The sequence below is a fragment of the Marmota flaviventris genome, chromosome 8 (assembly GCF_047511675.1).
Source record: "Marmota flaviventris isolate mMarFla1 chromosome 8, mMarFla1.hap1, whole genome shotgun sequence".
NCBI classification, from domain to species: domain Eukaryota; kingdom Metazoa; phylum Chordata; class Mammalia; order Rodentia; family Sciuridae; genus Marmota; species Marmota flaviventris.
The window spans coordinates 120,332,588-120,355,299 of NC_092505.1; the positions used below are offsets into that span (position 1 = coordinate 120,332,588).

At 39.6% G+C, this 22,712-nt stretch overlaps 1 protein-coding gene and 2 non-coding genes across 3 annotated transcripts in view; 1 reads left to right on the forward strand and 2 right to left on the reverse strand.

Annotated features, from left to right (window-relative positions):
• The window catches only part of Pcolce2 (procollagen C-endopeptidase enhancer 2), a 57,766-nt gene extending 38,125 nt beyond the window's left edge, over positions 1-19,641 (forward strand). The window contains exons 4-9 of the mRNA XM_027933832.2: positions 917-1,041; positions 4,344-4,480; positions 9,946-10,100; positions 14,118-14,201; positions 16,595-16,762; positions 19,074-19,641. Coding sequence (XP_027789633.1) covers positions 917-1,041; positions 4,344-4,480; positions 9,946-10,100; positions 14,118-14,201; positions 16,595-16,762; positions 19,074-19,204 — 800 coding nt within the window. The 3' untranslated portion in view covers positions 19,205-19,641. The remainder of the gene's footprint in view (positions 1-916; positions 1,042-4,343; positions 4,481-9,945; positions 10,101-14,117; positions 14,202-16,594; positions 16,763-19,073) is intronic.
• Positions 15,922-15,994, reverse strand: Trnaa-agc (transfer RNA alanine (anticodon AGC)). The gene has a single exon. It is a non-coding gene; the product is annotated as a tRNA-Ala (tRNA).
• Positions 19,642-22,255: 2,614 nt separating the features above from the next.
• LOC114091592 (U6 spliceosomal RNA) lies at positions 22,256-22,365 on the reverse strand. The gene has a single exon (XR_003582526.1). It is a non-coding gene; the product is annotated as a U6 spliceosomal RNA (small nuclear RNA).
• Between the last annotated feature and the right edge of the window lie 347 nt (positions 22,366-22,712).

The following is a 22,712-nucleotide window of genomic DNA, read 5'->3' on the forward strand; positions in this document are numbered from 1 at the left end:
AAATTCTTTTAGATTCAATTCAGTTTTTAATGTGCTAATTAAATTCAAGTGAAATTAAATTTAAATTTTGTATTGAAATTACTTTCTAAAATTGTTTCTGCCAACCTATTTGTACATGTGCATTACATATATCAGATGTTTGAAATAATGATTGTCAGTACTAATTGTGGTTAGTTCAGGTGGTGGGATTTGGGATAATGTTTTACTTTCTCTGCATTGCTGCGAGTTTATATTTTCATTTTACAAATAAAAACTATTCTTAAAGATTATTAAAGATATATATGTATACACACATACAGCACATATAGTTTTCTAGTAATGATAGTTGTGTATATCAACTAATTAAAATTTTGTCCATGGGCATTTAATAAATAACCAATACCTTGAAGGTTCTTAGAATTCAGGAGAGTTTTTGAGCTAGAAGCTTTCTTTCTTTCTTTTTAATATTTTTAATTGTATATGGACAAAATACCTTTATTTTATTTATTTATTTTTATGTGGTGCTGAGGATCAAATCCATTGCCTCACGTGTGCTAGGCAAGTGCTCTACCACTGAGCCCCAGCTCCAGCCCAGAAGCTAGAAGCTTTCTGAATGAGTACACATGCCCAAATGTTTTCTCTTCATTCATCCAAAAAATTGAAAAAAAGAAAAGAAGCAAATGCTTTCATCCCTTCCCCGTCTCGTGCTGATCTGTCAGGTCACAAATCATTAACCCCGTGTGTTTGTGTGTGCAGCAGATCATCTCTGTAACCTTTTTCTTCAAGAGAAAGTTGTAGAGCTTCTGCCATTGCCTTGGTTACTGTATTGTCACCTGATACCCCACATTCCTCATCTCCACATGGCTGTATTGCTGTAATCTACCATAGGATATAAACTTGTGTTTTGCTTTTTTTTTTCCATATTTAATAACTTCAGGAGACCAATACTGTGGAGGACGGCTTGAAAGACCTTCTGGCTCTTTTAAAACCCCTAACTGGCCAGACCGGGATTACCCTGCAGGAGTCACCTGTGTGTGGCACATCATAGCCCCAAAGAACCAGGTGAGGCTCCCTGGTAAAGAAAGTGTGCATTTGTGAGCTGCCCAGGTAGTGTGAGGGGCCCACCCAAGAGCCTCTGGTTTGGAGCTAAGGATATGGGGAGAGAAAAGTTCTGTTGGACTCGTACTTCTTCCTGTGGAGAGGGAGGTTGAAATTCTCCTTTGTACTATTTCACTTGCAAAGTCATGGTTTTGATTTCTGTAGTTATGATTTTCAAAACAGTTTTCAAAATGCAAATACTGGACCATCCCCACTTGAGGTTGTTTAAACCTGCAGCAGATGTTCTGAGCGTGATGGTGTGAGCAGCAGGGGCCAGCAAGAGGGAGAAAACCCCAGAACATGTGCTCTCGGGGCTCTGGTCACTCACACGGCAAACCCTGCTGATGGCCCTCCTACTAAGCAAGCCAGACGGTCTGGTCCATGAGCTTCACAGAAAGCCAGGCATCTCATCTCTTCACAGAACCATATGCCACCGTGAAGGCTGGTCTCTTTAAGCTGTTTTGGGTGTTATTTAAAATAAAATGTGTGCAAGTTCCACACAAAAATTGCATTGCTTTAAAACAATCAATAGAGAAGGTGTGGTTTTCCAGTAGTTACTAGTTCATGGTAATGTGATTTTTTGCCCTTTTTGGGAACCACTTTCAGATATTAATTGTAGAGTAGAACCTGGCGCAGGAATAGATGAAAATTTGTTTGTAAAATTTTAAAACTTAACTTGGTAAAGATTATTATTATTATAAACACTATCATAGGACTGGGTGGTAGAGCTGGTATTATAGTAGCTCAGTGGTAGAGTGCTTGCCTAGCATGTGCGAGGCACTGGATTCTTAGCACCGTATATAAATAAATGAATAAAATAAAGGTCCATCAAAAACTTAAAAAAAAATCAAACACTATTATAGCCTTTAATCCAGGCACAATGAGCTCAGCATTGTGATTTTTTAAAAAAACAAACAACTTTTCTAAACTGATCTTTCATGTAACTTGTATACATATTATTTGCCATATATTTATTTTTAAAATGGACAACTATTCAGGCCAGTATACCATTGCAAGTCATTGATTTGAGCACACACACACACACAAATACACACAACACACACACACAAATACACACATAAACACACACATACACATTTTAATCATAATCCCCAAACTCAGTTTTATTTTTTAGAAGAAAAACATAGTCATTTATTTGATAATGGAAGAGTCTCAAAGTCCATCTGAAACATTTTACAGTTTAAAATAACATTTAAAATTACATTTCTGAATCATTTAAACCATTTTGTAATTCTTGAAATTACATTGGTCATTCTTTTCTCTGTGACATTTATAAATCTGACCAAATATTTCAACTTAATTAACTTGAAGATTACAATTCAGCATCTCTCTTCCGTGATGATTTAACCTCTGAGTTTGAGTTTTTTTAATGTGACTTTTGGCTTCAGCCGGTAAGATTTCCATCATCATTGTAGCATTTGAAACCACTGGCAGCTCTGTTCAAAAGACAAAAATGTAGTGGGAAAATTAAATCCTAAATGATTTCTATGCAAGTCTGTGGCATTCTTCTACTGCAAAAAAATTCTGCCTCCACCTTTTCTCATGGCTTTCTCCCTTATGTTCTTATTTATTTACTCATTTTAAATCTTCTGTCCATAAGTTTTTATGTGACTAATTTCTAAGTAAAGAAAATTGAGCTAATTTTTAAATAGAAAGCATAGTTGCTGGTGAGAAATCACTTGACCCCTAGGAAATATCACAATACAATTAAAATAAACCATGGATGCTGATTTCTTTATAGGTAGGTAAATTTGCAGGTGCATGGCAATTATATTCCAAGCCAAAATTTACTTTTGTGCTGATTTGTGATGTTGTTATCATCTTCACCCAGATGATAAAAAAAAAAAAAAGACGAGTCTGCTTTATCAAACAGGACTTAATGCCCATTAATAGGAATTAATTTCCACTGTCTTCCCAGAGGTTGATGGACAGGGTTGCTACCTACCTGCTGCTCAGTAAAAGTGGACACTGCTGTCTGAGGTCCATGGTGTCAGTGAATTCCATGAGATTTCCTGGGATTCACACGTTAGAGGTGCTCTTAAAGAATCTGCTTTTCAGGGGAACGATGATTACCCATTAAATGGAAATTTCCCATCCACTTGAATAATTTAACACTATTCTTGGTGCTAGATCAAAATAACCAAGAAACACTTTAGAATCCTAATGACTCTGTGCATTGATGCTTTTATGCAGCCTCTTCAAAAACCTCTCACATCCTAGGTAGGCTGCGCTCGGCACACTCACCTTTCCAGAAAGACATTCCGCTTCCCTGAGTCTCTGATCCTAAACATTTGACTCCTTTACATGTGAAAGAATATGCGTCTGTCTCCTTCCCTCAAAAGAACAGCTCTATCTGCTCATGCCCCCGCCAACAGACACACCCTATCATGCTCTGATGCAGGTGACATATACCAGATGATACTTCTGATTTTTGTTGGTTTTCTTTCAGAGAAGAATGAATTCATTTAGAATATAGTCCCCTTTCCCACTCTGACACACACCCAATTATCCAGTCTTTATTTTTCTCAGTTTTCTCTCCCCACCCCCAGATTTATTGAGGTATAGTTGATGAATAGAAGATGTGTATATTTACTGTATAAAGCATGATGTTTTGATAAATGTGTGAAATGTTTACCACATGAGGCTAATTAACATACCTATCATCTCACATAGTTATCCTTGCGGGCGGGCGCAGGTCTTTGTGAGTATGTGGTGAGAACATTTAAGATCCACTCTTGAAAATTTCAGATATACCACACCTTATTAAGCCAACTGTAGCTTTGTGTCGTTGGAGTTAACGTGGCAGACTTCTGTAAGCTATAGGTGAACAGAGCTCCTGAGACCAAGGTTGATCAGGATTTGAGATTATCATTTATTATGATTAACAATGAAAGCAAAAAAAAAAAATGCCATACTTTTGTTGACTCAATAACAAACATTGGGACAAGAATTATCATTATTTAAAAAAAATTTTTTTAGTTGTCGATGGACCTTTATTTTATTTATTTATATGTGGTGCCGAGAATCAAACCCAGTGCCTCACACATGCTGAGCAACTGCTCTACCATTGAGCTAAAACCAACCCCATCCTGATACAAGAATTATTGAAACAGAATCAATGCTTTTTTTTTTTTTAAACAAAGAAAAATCATGGTATTCTACCGATCTGGGAAATGGAAAATTTTCACTTAAGATTATTCAACAGTGCTATTTTTGATACTCCTAATGTTGTGCTTTCTCTAAAGCTTATAGAATTAAAGTTTGAAAAGTTTGATGTGGAGCGAGATAACTACTGCCGATATGATTATGTGGCTGTGTTTAATGGTGGAGAAGTCAATGATGCCAAAAGGATTGGAAAGTATTGTGGCGACAGTCCCCCTGCGTAAGTGGCCCCCATTTGTGTCATTACTATTTTAATAACTCTGAGTTTGTTTTTGTTTTGTTTTGTTTTTTGGTACTGGAGATTGAACCCAGGGTTGCTGAACCACCGAGGCACATTCCCAGCCCTTTTTTTTATATTTTGTTAGAGACAGAGTCTTGCTGAGTTGCTAAGAGCCTCACTAAATTGCTGAGACTGGCTTTGAACTTGCAATCCTCCTGCCTCAGTCTCCTGAGCCACTGGGATTACAGGTGTGCACCAGTGCACCTGGCCTGAAGTTGTATTTTTAAATAAATTTCCTAATCACATTTATTTTCTGGAAGATTTTATGCTGCTTTTTCTTGGGTTTCATAATTCTTGGAGTCCCATCTGGCACCACTAAGAGGAAATAACCACCCCAGGCCTGAGGCCACAGCAGGGAGAGCAGGTAAGGCCTAGATGGTCACGTTAATGATGCACCAGAGTCAGATGCTGAGCCAGACACCTGGGGGTATCAGTGCCCTGCAAAGGTGAGCTCAGGCATCAGGGTGGAATGGGAAATCCTGAGAAGCAGACAATGGCTAAGTATTGGGGATCCAGGCAAGAAGACTTGGAAGTTGATGACAAAAATGGGTGATTGTAGTTGATCAGGATCTGTCCTGGACAGTTTGAGGCCTCATACCTGCTCCTCATGTTGTAGCCCAAATCGACAAGCTCCGTCCAATGGACAAATGGAGAAGAGTGCAACCAACAGTTAGAGAAAATATATTCTTTTCAAGCAAAAATGGACACTGGAGAAAAGAGAAACCATAACTACCAAATAATTAAAGATAGTTGATGAGCAGTTAGGTTTTCCTACTCAAGCGGTAAAAACCAAGCTCAGATGACTTTTATCCATGAGTTCTAACACACATTTGAGAAACAGAAATTTTCAACACTACACAGATTCTTCTAGAGAAAAATAAGCATTGTTCTACAATTAATTTTATAAATTTAGTATAAACTTGACATCACAGGGTAGGGATAGTATAAGAAAAGAATATTAGAGACCAGTCTCATTTATGAATATGATGAAAAATGAATTCTAAAAGAAAAATATTAGCAAGATAAACACAGCAATGTATGAGAAAATACCCTATGACTAGGAATTCAAGGTTGGTTTGAATCTAGAAAATCTTTTAAATTTATTTATGCATTACCAAATTAAAGTGTGACTTGTGGATTTAATTTTTATTTGTTGGAAACATTTTACTGAAAATACCTTTTCTTAATAGCTTGAATAAAAAAATTTGTATTTCAAAAAATACTTTAAAAGTAACAAAAATATTAAGAACTCAAAATAAACATTAAAAAAAAAACCTTGCAAAGGCCTTAATAGAGAAAATTACAAATCTTTACTAAGAGATATTTTCAAAGACCGAAAGAAATGGAAGTATATACAGTGCTCATGAATAGAAAAACTCTTATCATTTACAACATAAAACTGGCAGTCTGATTCTAAAACTGACCAAGTGGCAAGGATGACGCAGTACACAGCATCAAGGGTGTAGGTGGACAAAATTAAGTTCTGAAGGAGAAAAGCCCGTCAAGAGGACTTGCTACAGGCATATCAGAAAGCTGTTGTAATTAAGACAGTGCAACTTGATCGAGACCCCCCCCCCTGCTGAAAAATGGGAGGAGCCAGGCGGGTATGCCTGAAATCCCAGCGGCTTAGGAGGCCGCTGAGGCAGGAGGATTGTGAGTTCAAAGCAAGCCTCAGCAACTTAATGAGGCCCCAAGCAACTCAGGGACAGCCTGTTCTAAATAAAATATGTATAAATAAAAGGGGCAGGGATGTGACTCAGTGTTTAAGAATCCCTGAGTTCAATCCCAGGTACCAAAAAAAGAAAAATAGGGTAGAAATAATTTATTCATGTGAAACGTGAAATGAAATTATACTCATATCTATAAAACATAAAAATCAACAACAGGTGAATCGAGAATGTAAAAAAGAAACAAATGAGAATTTCAGTTCATCAAAATACACTATAAAGGGGAAGAAGAGAAGGCACAAATGTACTCAAATTATTTTTTAGTTATTGATGGGACTTTTTATTTTATTTGTTTATATGTGGTGCTGAGAATCGAACCCAGTGCCTCACCCATGCTAGGCAAGTGCTCTACCACTGAGCCACAACCCCAGCCCTGGACTCAAATTTTTGGAACACGCATTTGACAGAGTCCTGGGTTCCAGAACATACCAAAATAATTTTTAAAATAAGGAAAACATAACTCAACAGAAAAAGTGGGCAAAAGATATTTGAAAATGTATTCCCAAGAGAAGAAAGCTGCACAGTGAATAAACCTTTGAAGAGTGTAAATTGGCATAATCTCTTTGAAAATCAGCTTGGCGTTATGTGATGAAGTTGGAATTCATCAGATAACCATGTATCTGTGACCTAGCATATGGCAGATACCTGCCTTCCTGGTGTACTAGTTACAGAGAGTTTGCCCGTGTGCACCACGAGACATATACAAGGATGTTCTCAGCAATGTTGTTTATAATGTTCCTGGGCGGGGACCGACAGTCCAGTGTTATCAAGAGAAGGTTTAAACTGTGTTCTAGGACACAGCATCAAAAGCAGTGCAAAAACCTCACAGTGACAATGATGAGCTTGGAAAAAAGCCCAGAAAAATAAAACACCACACTCCTTCTTTTATATGAAGTGTTAAAACATGCAGATCTATACAATATACTGTTTAGTGATGCATATGTATGTGATGAACAGAGGGAAAGAAGGCAGGAATAAACACGAAATTCAGGTGAGTGGCTCTTCCTCGAGGGTGCGTGGGGAGGCCAGGGGGACCGTCACTGAGCCTCATTCATTCCTGAGGATTGTGACTGGCACAGCCTACCAACTAGCCCTCTGTTCAGAAGACTATTTTCCCATAGTCAGAATACTTCTAGGTAGGACAGAAAATGAGAAAACTTGTTTCTGGAGCTTTTCTCACGTTAAAAATATGACTAGGAGGAGCACTGGCTGGATGGGCGTCACCTTACCGTACTTAGGTCTGGCTCAGCGCACTATGGGTGTCATTGAATTAATTAAAAAACATTTATATATATTATACCCTTGCTGTGTGCTGGGTGCCATGTTAGGTATCAGAATACAGAGATAAGGAGCAGGAAGGAACAAAAACAAAGCAGATAAGTAAATTGGCAAGGGAATGTTCTGGATGGGGTCTTTGGCCCAATCTGGGCATGTGACCAGAGGAAGCTTTTTGGAGGAGATAGTGCCTCTTGAAGGAAGAAGGCATTGCGCTTAATCAGAGGCAGAGGGGAGGACAGCCTCACTCCAAGCAGAAGGAACTCCGTCAAGAAAGATATGCAGGGGAGATAGACGCTATTTCTGGAAACTAAACCTTGAGTTGGGGCTTGAGGACGAGGCAGAGGGGTGCACTGTTCCTTGTTCTGCAGAGGTGGGAGACCTCCGAGTGCATTTAGACAGGGTTGACATGCCCACGAGCTCTAGACTCCCATCCTAGACAAGATGAGAGGAGAGGCTCGTTCGGAGGTTGTTGCTAGGGTCCAGGTGAAGCTGAGGAGGTAGAGATGAAGGGGAGGGATGAATCAAGAAATATTTAGGAGGTAAAGTTAGCAGGATGTGGTGATTGGCTGGCTGTAGTGATTGAAGGAGGGAAAGACTGGAATGACAAGCTGGAGACAGCTGACACAGCTGGCCGTATGCCACATGAGACAGGGGAAGAGCTCTTCGAGATCTCACCTTGCCTTCCTAGCTGTTTGCAACACAAATTAGCAGATGCAACACTTGGCCCTGGGTATATATTATGGCACTGTGATTCTGTCACATTTAGACAAAGCTCAGTGGGAAAAAGCTGTCTTTGTTACTGAAAGACTCCTCCTTGAGAAAATTCAATTTCCAATACAATGCCTCCAAGAATATCACAGAAACGCAGTGGATGATGACTGTGATTAAAGCATCACGAGGAGAAGGCAGACCTGAGTGGGTCTCGAGACTTCCTTTGCTGCTCATAATAAGTGCTTTTTGTAATCCTTTAAACATGATTACCCTGTTCTTAACTTGTAATTGTATGTAGGTGAGAATCATGTTTAGTGCATCCTTTTTTATTTACTTAATGGAATGTGCTTCTCAAAAGCAGGTTAGCATATTTCTGTTGAAGGCTTGAATCCCAGAAGCATTATTTAAATTACTTTCATCACTTTGGGGACTAGAAATATAAATGTAGGCCATGAAATTCAGTTTTATGTTTGTCCCATCCCTTGGCTCAGGTTATTATTCAAGATGGAAAATATTCTGCAGTTTTTCTAACTGGTTGGTTCAAGTTCAGATCTACCCACTCGGAGCAGCTGGGCAGGGAGGGTGGTGTGGGGAGAATTGTTTCATTACGTTTTGCCTTAGAAGTGACTTGACTGGTGGCACCTCCAAAAAGAACTTGAGTCAGATCCCTGACTAATTCAATTCAATAACTTGTCCAATCTTTGTCTGCTTCTGGATTCGTTTTTACATAGAAGCAACCGAACAGCATTTTCATTCTTATTTAAAAGAACAATAGCAAACCTTAAATGAAACCACTGTCTTGTATAATATAACGATCCCCTAAGATTTCAGAGAGTTTTTGGACTTCAGTTATCGTCTGTACCAGATCTTTAGTACCCACTCGCCAGCAAGCTCCTCCAATTAGAGTTCTGAGTGGTGTGGTTGGTGACTGCCAAAAGAGAGCGATCACTTTCTCTTTTTCCTTAAGAGCATTTCCTAATGGGCAATATAAATAGCAATCTCTCCATTGTGGGCATGCATTAGAACTCCCATTAAAAATGAGACGGAAGTGCCTTTAAACCCTGCATGACTTTCTTTTTTTTTTTTTTTTATCCCAGGGTGAGCAGCCCACTGAGATAATCCCTCTGGCTTATAGGGAGTGGGAATTTGTTCATCAGATTTGTCCATCGGATTCTCTGTGGCCAGCATCTGGTTCCCCAAGCTGGCTTGAACCCACAGTGTTCATTCAAAAAACTGCCCTCTTCCCGAGTAGGCAAACCCTGAGGTGGCTGTGGAAACCAAACACAGCATCTGCGTTCACCCTGGTCCCTACCCTACCACGGTCGCTGTAGATCACTGGATCCTGGGTTCACATCCCGATTCCCACATAATTGCCACCGGGCCTTGGGCCAATCACTTGAACTCTCTGAACTTCAGCTGACTATTCCATAAGAAGGGGATAATAACGGTGGTTGCGGAGATGGGTTGGGAGGCGCACGGTGTTGAGCTGAGCTAACACTGGGAGATGTTGAGCTACTGTGTTAACATTTAGCAAATCGAGACTTGACCTTTTTAATGTCTTAGCTTTTAGGTGTAAATAAATGACCAATGTATTTTTAAAAATCAATGGACAGCTAGAAAATTTTACAGTTTTAGAGAGGTGCCACTTAAACCTTAACATATATATGTAAACATGTTTTCTTCTTTTAGACCAATTGTATCTGAGAAAAATGAACTTCTTATTCAGTTTTTATCAGACTTAAGTTTAACTGCAGATGGATTTATTGGTCACTACAAATTCAGGCCCAAAAAATTACCCACAACGACAGCAGTACCTGTTACCACCACGTTCCCTGTAACTGTAGGTAAGTTTTTCTGTTTGGAAGTTTTGTGCAAAAACCTTGGGAGTATGAAAATAATTTTTTTTGAAGTAGAAAAAAAATAAGAAAAAGATACCGGAAACTAAAATACTTAACTAAAGTGAAAACTTGTGTAAGAAAATAGCACAACACTATTAATGAAAGAGGGATAGGGTAACAATGCTTACAAACTAATAGCTTTAAAACCTCATCTAAGAAAATGATGAACACTTAATAGTTACTAAGGAAGCCTATTGTATGCCCAACTTCCCTTTTTTGGCACTTACAAAAGTGTGGTTTTTCTTTCTTTTTTATTCAAAACATTTTAACACGTAATTATGCATATTCGTGCAGTACAGTGTGATATTTGCTATGTGTATATAATGTGCAATGGTCAGTCAGGGTGATCAGCACTTCTAGCTCCTTAAACAAATATCATTTCATTGTGCTGGAAAACTTTAAATGCCTCTCTTCTAGTTCCTTATAAAATACATAATAAATTGTTGTGAACTATAATCACCCTACTGTGCTGTAGGATGCTAGAACTTATTCCCATCTCACTGTAATTTGTATCCCTAGCTGACCTTCTTTTCTATCCCCCCTCTCTCCTATCCTTCTGTGTGTGTGTGTGTGTGTGTGTGTGTGTGTGTGTATATATATATATATATATATATATATATATATTATATAAAATTGTGGTATGTTAGGTTAAAGTTCTTTCTGTTCCTGCCAGTTTTCACATCTGCAAATTTTTAAAAATATTTTTATAGTAGATGGACACAATACCTTTATTTTAATTTTATGTGGTGCTGAGGATCAAACCCAGTGCCTCATGCTCTACCAATTGAGCTATAGCCCCAGCCCAACGTCTGCAAATTTTGATTGGGGATTTTTTGCTTCTAAGCAAAATGTCATATAAGATACATTACTTTTTTTTCAAATTGAAGTAAATCAAACAAAAATATTTAAAATATTTCAGAAGTTGGTTGGGAAAACTGGTCTGGGGCATGGTGTAAGGACTAGAGAGGCAGCAGTAGGTCTCTATATCCTATCTGTTCCATCCACTGGGATCTCAGGATTCAGATTAAAAATAGTTAAGTCCAGGGCAGAGGAAAAAGGGGGGAAGCCTTAAGATATGAAATAGGCTGGAATAAGCCAACTTTGTTGCCCGCCATATTGTGCACTCACCCTGGATAGGGCTGACCTGAGCACAGGCTGGCACTTCCAGGTCTGGTTTTTCTGGGCACTCTTCAAGTGGGCCACCTTGTGGCCTGAATGTGCACTGCCTCGTGTCACTGTAGTTCTAGCTCATCTCAGCAGGCCTGGTGTTCTTACTCTGTCCATTGTTAACTGTCTGGTCACACCCCAGGTGCTGGTGGTTCTCTGGCTTTTATCTCAATCCTAAACTTTCTCTGAAATTTCAAACATGGATTTATAATTATCTCCTAGACATTTTGAGACTGCTGGCCATATAAATGAAAGCACATTAAATTCATTTTTATCAGTGTTTTCTGCCTCAAAAATACTTCTCCACCTGTTTCCCCAAACATATGCACATCTCCAGTAGCCACATTGTCTTCCTTTATCTTACTTTCTGACGGTGACCCTGCCCGCCCACAGGCCATGTCATTGTGCCATTAAATTTACTTTCCCCAGCGGCGCTATCCTATATGGCAGCCGTGACTGAGCACTTGAAATGTGGCTAGTGATAGTAGAAACTAAAGTTTGCATTTGATTTTAATTAATTGAAACTTGAAAGCCTCTCAAGGCTAATGACAACCATACTGGGCAGCCCAGGAGCCCAAACATTTTTGGTGACGTATAAGACCCTTCACTCTTTGCTCCTCTTTAGAGCTTCGTTTTCAGGCCCTGTCACCTCTCTCTGTATGCTCTGAGTGTTTTGGTTTTAATCCAAGTGTGAGGGAAAGCTGTGGGTAGGTTTAAGCCAAGTTTAAGATTAGATTTGCATGTTATGAAGATCACTCTGGCCACTGTGAGGTGAATGGATTGTAGGAATTTTAAAAATGAGTAGGCCGGGCACGCTGGCGCACACCTGTAATCCCAGCAGTTCCATACGCTGAGGCAGGAGGATTGCGAGTTCAAAGCCAGCCTCAGCAACAGCGAGGTGCTAAGCAACTCACGGAGACCCTGTCTCTAAATGAAATACAAAAAAGGGCTGGGGATGGGGCTCAATGGTTGAGAGCCCCTGAGTTCAATCCCCAGTAACCCCCCTTCCACCAAGGGAAAAAAAAAAAAAGGATGAGCAGGTTCTGGTTGTCCAGATGAACTGTGCTATGACAAAAACAAATAGTCAAGAGATGAATGGGAGACAGTGACAGGTCATGGTGGCAGGAGGTGTCAAAATGCCACCCGAGCTTCTGGTTTGTACAGCTGGGGCATAATGCTATTATTCATTGAGGCAGAGAATGGGGTTTGGGGGTGATAGATAGACAAATTAATCTGTGCCCTCGGTGGGTTTGAAGTGTCCATGATACATTCAGGTGAAGATGACATGCACTTACGGACCTGTAGACGAGGAGAACTTGAAGGGGAAGAGGCTGTACTGGATAGTAGGATATGTAAATTTGAGACATTGGCAATGAATAATTTTAGCACAAGGACATGTGCATCTGGGACTGAATGAGATAGAGATGGATCGGGGGAAGGTGCTTGTTGAGGATGAGAACAGGGGACTGAGGGATCATCTGTAGGGAGGGTGGACCCACCAGGAGGGTTGTAGGAAGGGACACATGGAGAGGAAGGCTAAAAACTGGGGCCTTGTGAGAGGAGGGTGGTAGACGACCAGATGAAGTGGGGAGGGGTGACAGCCTGTGACTTAAAGGCCAGAGAAGCTGGGATCCACCAAAGAGTGACAAGGAGCAGCTCAGGAGACCCACCCAGCTCCCAGATGTTCTGAGGCTAAGGAGCCTGTTTCCCATGGATGTTCTCTTTCACTGGTAATGCTAATTATTAGTGGGAGTCCAAATTAAGAGTGAATAAATAATAAACTCACAGAGGAGTCAGAAGAACATATTAGAAGGCCAACATTACCTTTGTAGATGTTTACCCAACAAGCACAATTCTGTTGTTTTTTGCAATTCTGTTTTCTTCATAGCATCTTGTCACACATAAAAACAATCATCAGCAGATACTTTAAAAACATTTTAAAGATGAAAATGGGGATTACATATTTGCATTTGGTCAACCCAGGGTTTCTCAACCTTGGCATTATTTACATTCTGGACCAGATAATTACTTGTGTGTGAGGTCCCATTCATTGGAGGGTGTTTAGCAGCATCCCTGACACCTACTCACTAGATGCCATTAGTACCCCTGAGTCATAACAACCAGAATGTTTCCAGATATTGACATATGACACCTACGGGGCAAAATTACCTCCAGAGGAGAGCCACTGTATTTATCAATTTAGTTTTATTCTTAAATTTGTCTACTTCTCGGTTTTTAAAATCTTAATAGTCAATGCCAGGCTCAAAATAAATATTTAATGAGTACTCGCATCTTATTACGGATGTAACACTTTACACATGAGCAGCATTTCCAAAACCTTGTACCACTCACATTTAGGCAATTGCATTTGAAATGCACCAAGAAAGCTCCTTCCCTTCTCAGGGGAACACCATAGGATTCCTTTTGTGAAGTGAAGGATTAAGCTGTATTTTATGAGTTCAGATGTGTTTGCCAGGTTTTTCTAAGCAGGGCACACACAGAGTGTATCTATTTTGGGTTGTAGTGTTAGATTTATATCAAGGAAGAAGAGAACAGAGCTAAATTTGGATTATCTTTGATCTCAGGTTTAAAATTCAGTACAGGGTATTGAGTTGCCCTGAGGAAATTAGAGTAGCATGAAGAATTTCTTCTGCATGGTTTATAATTATTTCATTGCAATAGTAGATTGGTGCTCAGGGAAAGCAGTGGTGGTCTTAAAAGGGGATTCAGATATAAAACTCCAATGATACTTGAGTTCATTTTCCTGAGTCTTACGTCTTTCTTCTTTGAATTAAGGTTTAAAACCCACTGTGGCCCTGTGTCAACAGAAGTGTAAACGGACGGGGACTCTGGAGAGCAATTATTGTTCAAGCAACTTTGGTAAGAAATTAAAAACAAACAAACAAAAAAAAAACACCTTTTCCCTTTAATCAGAAACTGGAGACTCCTTGCTTTCCCTTAAAGGAATTCTCACAAACATAATGGTGAAGGCCACGGACATTGTTCATCTACCCAAGAAAATTATTTCCTGTATGCAAGTGTGTGTTGACTTGTGTTAACTCATATTGTTAGATTTTACAGCTGAGAAAAATAAGCATTCAGAAAATGTGCTTTTTCTACAGAAGTGTGATAACTGGACTCTTGGTTCATTTCATTGCTATTCTCTGTATTCCGGCTGAGTATTCCTGAAAAGACCGGTGTACTTTTCTTCCTTCACATACTTTGCATGATCCAGGTTTTTTTTTCACACATCTGGAATTCAAGTTAAGTGCATCAGAAACATAGCTAAGCTGACATTCATCAGCTGGCCTCTCTCAGAAGAAATTCAAGTATTTCCTCTGTAGTGCACTTCCAAAGTACTAAATTATGATGTGGAAATCTGAAGTCCATTTGGAAACTCTTATGGAACCTGAGGAGATAGTACTTAATGACTTGGAATTTCTTAAAGAGTTTTTTTTTTTTTCAATTAAAAAACGGTACCATCTGTGAAAGCTACTTAAGAGCAATAGATACTAAATTTGGTTATTTTAAAAAGCAGCTTAAACGAAACATTTAGGAAGTTTTATCAAGAAAAGAAAGTTGCTACAGCCCCAATAGATTACCCAGACTTTACTTGCCTTTGTTGGTGCCTTAAAGTGGTAACTGTCTGTAGCCCCAGTGACCTTTATGGTAAAGAAGGTATAAAGACATTGAAGAGGGGCTGGGGTCATGGCTCAGTCGTAGAATGCTTGCTTTGCATACATGAAGCACTGGGTTTGACCCTCAGCACTGCATAAATGTAAAATAAAGATATTGTGTTCACCTAAAACTAAAAAATAAATATTAAAAAAAAGGACATTGAAGCGCCTGGGGCCCTAAATCTGACTGCAGTTTGCCTACTGAAATTCAAATAACTGACATTAAAATGAAAACAAATAGCAGCAGGTGTCATTTCTATCACATCTAGGCTAGTCACCTGTAGGAGGTGGTTCAGGAAATTGTCCTCCCTGTGCCTTGGAAACCACCTGATCACACTTGGTTACAGATTGCCATTTTGCAGTGATCACTCATCACCAGGAATAAGGAAGGCATGATAAGAATCCCGGTTGTGGTGCTTGGTGCATTGCATAAGCAGCAAGGAGTGCTCACTTTGTCCCCAAGGGGTCAAGCTTGACTTATGCCATTGATTGTGATCATATGGCACCATTACCAAATACTATGACCAGTGGCCCAGGTGTTCTCAGCCAGGGCTGGTAACATTCCCTGGGGCGGTTGTTAGTTGTCACAAGAGCTGGGGAGTGCTACTATTTTGTTTTGTTTTTTTTCTGGGCAGAGGACAGCTGGTAAAAATATCACTCGCTACAAGCTCTACACCTCAAGGAATTGTCCCCTTAACTCCTAAAATGCCAACTGCATCCCTCAAGAAAGACAGCATCTTTGTATGGCTCATAAGAGAGACTTTCCTCTTGAATCAAGGTGGAAAAATGGAGTTCTACATAATGAAAAGCAACTGACTTTTGCTAGATTTTTGTTGTTGTTGTTTTGACTTTATTTTTGTTTTGTTTTTCTAAAATATATTTATTTTTTAGTTGTAATTGAACACAATACTTTATTTATTTTTATGTGGTGCTGAGGATCGAACCCAGGGCCTCGCACTTGCTAGGCGAGCGCTCTACCACTGAGCCACAACCCCAGCCCCTTGTTTCATTTTTAAAGCAAGAAAAAAGTTTTTAAAGTTATCCTTCGGTTCTATACTTTGACCGTTAAATGAGATAAAAAGGGTAAATAAGAAAGAAAATATGAAAGACCCAAATAAAGACAGATTTACTGATTAGTTTGAGAACAGAGGACAGCTATGGGGAGACACGGTAGACGTCACCCACAGACACACATCCTAGTGGTTCAGACCCCAACCTCCTAGTATGGTATCCTCTAAACAGTCAGGGTCTTGTTGAGCATTCACAGGCAGAAGCCATGAGCCTGTCCTTTATTTGGAAATTGGTCTACATGTTGGAAGGAATATTTTAAGGAGTCCCCATCTCATCAATAGACTGCTGTGTGGCAAGTGTTTGGGTTTCTCTCCTAGCTGCCAACACCTAACAACCAGGGTGGCATTACATGACCCTTTTTTACTACCTGAACTTTGGTGACAAAATACACAGAATCCAGCTTGAGAGTTCATCGAGGGCCCATTCTTTCAACATTAAAATGTCACATTTCTGAAACTTAGAAGAGCGCAAAACTACTTTCAGTTCTGCTTGCTTTTGCCTTCAGTGTCATGTTTCCTTCCGCAGTATTAGCTGGCACTGTCATCACCACCGTCACTCGAGGTGGGAGTTTGCATGCCACAGTCTCAATCATCAACATCTACAAAGAGGGAAATCTGGCAATCCAGCAGGCCGGCAAGAACATGAGCGCCAAGGTCATCGTGGTCTGCAAGCAGTGCCCGCTGCTCAGAAGAGGTGAGGAGCGAGAGAAGTGTTAGGCTTCCTTCCAGGGCACTCAGAGGCAGAGAAGGAAAGGAGAGAGCATCTCTGAGCAAGTCATGGATCTTTCCAGCCCTGGCTGGTGGAGGGAAGTAAAATCAGGGCTAATATATGCCCACATCTGGTAGAAAAGGAAGCCTATGGGGTCAGGCAGAATTGGACTATAATCCTAGTCCTTACAACTTGTGGAAGAAGAATAGGTGATAGAAATAAGGAGTGAGTTCCAGAAGCATCTGAATTTGATTCAACAAAGAACAAATATGAAGGCAGTAGTTCAGGAGAGAGAGATTTTAGACTATTGCACTTCAGGTGCCCATACTACATTAAGAGGGAAAAGTCTAGCCAGCCATAGGAAATGCAGAATTGAACTTCAGAAGAGACAAGTATATTTGGGCTAGAATTAAAGATCTGGGAATCATTTGCATAAATAGGACCATTAAATACATGAAGAGGAATGAATTTGTTGAGAGAGATTATGGAAAAGGAAAAGTTACACCAGAGGCAGAGGCATATGACTTTAAAGACTTTAAACCAACTTAAATACTAGTTCTTTAATTTATAAATAATATGTTTCACAGTTTAGAATTTTTTAAAAAATAAATAGGGGTAAAAGATAAAAAGTGAAACCTCTCCCTTTTCCCCAGAGGTACTATAAAAATTTCCTTACAGAAAGCTTTATCCATATAAAGCATGGGCCCCCATGCTTAGATGAATGACATCCTATGTACATTTTCTACTGCAACTTTTCCCCACAGAAAGTGAATGGCCTTAGTCTAGACCTGTATTAGCCAGCCACACCAATGTATAAAAAAACAGTATAACAAATAGTACTTCCTTAAGTACTTTTTAATATCTGTTTTTTGCAAGGGACTATATCAGTGCAAGCATGTAAACCATCTACTCTCAAGAAACTTCCATAGTATCTTTGCATAACTGCAGAGAGCTCTTTCCTTGGAGTGGTGATAACGTCTGATATGTACTGTGACATACCATGATTTCTGAGTCCAATCCTAGCTAAGTCCTTTCTTCAGTCTTGTCACATACTTTTACCACAATTAAACCACCACTCAGTGCTGTGCCCCGCCCCCCCCCCCCCCGTACAATAGTCACTTCAGGTAAGCCTCATTCTGTGCTCAGATTGTTCAGAAGAGGCAGGAGGCTGGAAGCCCCGTGTTGAGTTGACATCTGCAGAAAAAACCAGCAAAGGCTCTGTAAAGAATATTTCTTGCCAGAACTGCCAGGTAATGCACAGGTAATGTGCAGATAATGCACAATAGCTTCTTTATGGTCTCCGAATGCTGCTGGCAGTCTAGCCTTGAGGTGACATCCACCTACCCAGCCTACCAAGTTATATATTTCTCTTTTTTCTTTCTTTCATTCTTTTTCTTTTTCTTTTTTTTTTTTTTTTGTACCAGGAATTGAACTCAGGGGCACTGGACCACTGAGCCACATCCCCAGCCCCATTTTGTATTTTATTTAAAGACAGAGTCTCACTGAGTTGCATAGCATCTCACTGAGGCTGGCTTTGAACTCAAAATCCTCCTGCCTCAGCCTTATATTTCTCTTTTGATATACAGGGGACAAGAGTGGAATAAAAGAAGGAGGGAATCGGCCCCTCCTGATGACACTTTTCCATAGCACTATAAATCTTTAGAGTTCAACTGAAGCACCTCAGCTGAGCTCCCAGTCTCGACTTAACTGAGCCAAACTCATCAATGTATTAAAAAATAGGATCACAAATAATAGCACTTTTTAGTACCTATTTTTTTTTGCAAGGCACTGTCTGAATGCAAGAAGCATGTGAATCATCTGTGCCCTCAAGAAGCTGACATGGCAGATTCATGTTTGACCCCAACAGAAGAGAGTGGATCACTAGTTGCCAATTGCCAGAGAAATCCAGACAGACACATTATGGGACTATGAGAGGCCACCTGAAGAAGACCCATCATGAAACATTCGAGGCCCCTTGAGAAAGGGGAAGCTTTCATGTTAATAGTACATCATTCATAGTGGGTATCAGGGAGCTAGCCAGACCTGCAGCACCACAGGGTGGAAAATGACTGGGTCTCACTGTTTCATACAGGGTCCTTATGTTAGCAGAACTGGAAGATGTTACTGTTGAATCTATACTTTTGCTAATGAGAGTATTAAGCCAGATTTTATCCTAGAAGGAATAAAGGTGTGTCATGTACAGGAAAGAACTTTATCCAGAGGTAAGTTTTAATCTAAGGTTAGTCTAAGAACACACATAAGGAAAACTATTTATTTGTATATTTTCTTTCTTTAGGTCTAAATTACATTATTATGGGCCAAGTGGGTGAAGATGGGCGAGGCAAAATCATGCCAAACAGCTTTATCATGATGTTCAAGACCAAGAATCAGAAGCTTCTGAATGTCTTAAAAAACAAGCAATGTTAACAGTGAACTGCATCTACTTAAACTACACTCTGTCGTTGCCTTTGAAAGATTTGTTTTCCCTAAGTAGCAAACACACACACACACATTGAGCATTCTGAAAGATTGGACTGACTCTTCACATGATGTAGGTATGAGGCCTCCGAAGCTGCTGCTGGGAGTTCAGAGCGTGCACCAGGAAGCAGAGATCTGAGAACCTGCCAACTTGGCGCGGTGACAGGAAGCTACGGGCATCAAGCATTGACAGCTTGGAGCAGTTTGTTTATGCATCTCTGTAAAAGGATATTTGAGAATTGAGTTGTGTGAGGATACAAAAAAGATTTTATAAGTGCAATATTTATAGTGATATTTGTTTTATCTTCAAGCATTTGCTGAAGTGTTACATTCTTCTCTTGCATTTTTTAAATCAAAGCTTAATAAAACATGTAAAAATGATTACACAGCAGCTGTTAAAGTTCTTATAAAAAGTGGGACACCATTAAAAATATACTCTCTTCTAGCAGTAAGAATATTATTTACATATAAGGTTGTCTTTGTATCGTTTTGTTAAAATACTTAAGCATTCCAAAAATTTCAAGGACTCAATGGACAAATAATGTCGGTAGACTATAATTTCTCTCTGCAGAAGCAGAAAATATTAGATAGAGCTAGAATGGTGTCCCTCAGAGCTAGTCCAAACTCTTTCATCCTGTTATTGAAACAGAAGCTCAGGTGAAGCTCGTGACTTGCCCAGAGGGCACATCTCCTGAGAGACACTGCAATCATCTTGGAGTCTGAATTTCAGACTCAATGCCCTCACTGTCACGGGAAGAGGCCCTCCCTACCCAGCAGAAAGCCCCTTTACCCTGATTTGAAGAATTTAGGTAAAAAATTCTAGTACTTAGGCTAGTATTTGCTAGCATAAATAATTGGCCTTTTACAGAGCTTGAACTTAGAAATAAGCCTGATGCTCCTTACCTGTTCATCCCAGTTAGCTGGATCAGGCTGTACCAGCTAAGATACATTCTGCCATCGCTTTTTAAAAAAATTTTCTTAGTTGTTGATGGATGTTTATTTTATTTATTTATACGTGGTGCTGAGAATTGAACCCAGTGCCTCTCACATGCTAGCCAAGCGCTCTACCACTGAGCCACAACCCCAGCCTCTGCTATTGCTTTTTAATAAAAATCTATTTTCACTCAGCAGGGGAGAACTTTGAAGGACCTTCCATAATTCACACAGTTGCTTAAAGTGTACCTATACCTGTAGTGGGTGTGACAACCAGCCTTTCAGGAGGGTGCTGGTCAGGGTATGGAGGTGGGGACAGTCATGTCTTATCCAAGAGAGTAGAAAGAGCATTAGGCATGAACAAAGACTTGGGTCACAAAGTCTCCCATGGTAGAAACAAAGTTTTAAAAATAAGGGAAATATTATTTTGGGTGAAAAACAATTCCCAGTCCTGGGGGTAATGGACATTTAAATGATAGCAAAATATAAGTTAAAAAGAAGAATCCCTGTTTTGGCAGATGAGTGAGCAGAAGTAAGCAATAACTATGAACTGGCTGGCAGGGTTGGAAATCATTCCTAAGCTCTCACACTGAGATGCCCATCTATTCCAGACTCACCAGCCAAGGAAGTGGATGAACTAGAGGACCCAGCAGACTGCTGAGCGGTTGCTTTATTGGCGAGGGCCACCTTCTAGAAAGGCACCTCATCCGGCCAGGATGTAACATGAACTCCAATGGATTCCAGCCTTCCTTTTGAGAATACCTGTTAGTTTCTTTCAGAATACTTGCTAGAGGACTTTGGAGTAATTACTTAAGATTCTGTTTTCTCTTCCATCTTCACAGGATCTTTGCACTGATGTATCACAGGCAGCATGTTTAGAAGGATCTGCTTCCTGCATCGCCAGTGAGACTGCCTTAGGTTTCGGAGTGGGGCTGGAGGCGTAGTAGGGTGAAAACTTAGAAAAGTCATCCAAACTTCATTCCCTTAACATCTTTGACACAGACTTAGAACTGCTTAGGGAGTCGTGACTAATAGTATGGCCCTGGTATTATTGTGTTAGCTTTTTATCTCTGTGACCAAAATACCTGACAAGAACAACTTAGAGGAGGAAAAGTTTATTTTGGCTCCCAGTTTCAGAGGTTTAGTCCATGGTCCGCTGAGTCCATTGCTCTGGGCCTGAGGTGAGGTAGAACATAAGGGCAGGAGGGCATGGTGGAGGAAAACTGCTTAGCTCATGGCAGACAGAAGACAGGGTGAGCAAGGAGCCAGGGACAAAATATGAATTCCCAAGAGCATGCCTCCGGTGACAGACCTTCTCCAGCCACACCTGTCCATGGTTAGCATCCAGTACAGTAGTTCTTTTGTTAATCCATCAGACGAATTAACCTGATTATGTTATAGTTCTCATATCCAATCATTTCACCTCTGAACAATGTCTCTCACCCTTATAGCCAAACCATGACACTTGTCTTTTGATGCAATTACTCAAAACAGAGATCATCAAGCTGAATAGTGAAGCTGTTTTCTGATCCAACATCCATTCCATAATTTCTTTTATGAAATCATTTATTTTGTCTGCACTTCAATTTCCTTAGTTTTAAATTGAGGAAGTGAAACTAGATAAATTCTGGTATTTTCTTTAAGGAATTCATTTTAATTTTTTATTTGTGTGTTATAATTACACATAATAGTGGGATCCATTGTGATATATCTGTATATACACATACCAAAATTGGTCAATATAATTCCTCAAGCATCTCCCCTCTCCCTCTCATCTTTCTCCCCAGTCTTCTTCCTCTACTGGTCTCCCTTCTTGTTTTTTAATATTTATTTTTTAGTTGTAGTTGGAAACAATATATTTTATTTATTTTTATATGGTGCTGAGGATCGAACCAGGGCCTTGTGTATGCTAGGCAAGTGCTCTACCGCTGAGCCACAATCCCAGCCCCTGCCTTCTATTTTTATGAGATCCTTTTTCTCTCTAGTTTCCACATATGGGAGAAAACATATGACTTTTGACTTTCTAAATCTGGCTTATTTCACTTAACATTTATGTTCTCCAATTCCAAAAACATGGGTCATTTCACAAATTTGCATATCAACCTTGCACAGGAGCCATGCTAATCTTCTCTGTATTGTTCCAATTTTAGTATATTTATATAAATACATACATATAAAGAATGAATAGGTGACCATACTGATTTTATCACAAAACATTTCAGATTTATAAATAATACTAATGTGTTTTAAGAGGGTCTTGATAGCTCCATTTTCATCCTTTTGCATCAGTTTGATTCCTAATATAAGGATCCAGCAAATTCCCCAAGTCTTTCAACATTAGTTGAAAAGCTTACCTTTTTCCCCCTTCATGTAGGGCAGTGCTACCAATGTCCAGTGAGACTTTCTGGACTACTGAAATGATGTAAACTAATGATAAAAATCTTTTTTAAAGAAACGCCTAAGTAAAAGTTAAATCAGAAAGCTCTCATGTGACTTAAGTAACATTAATTAGAAACTACTTTTG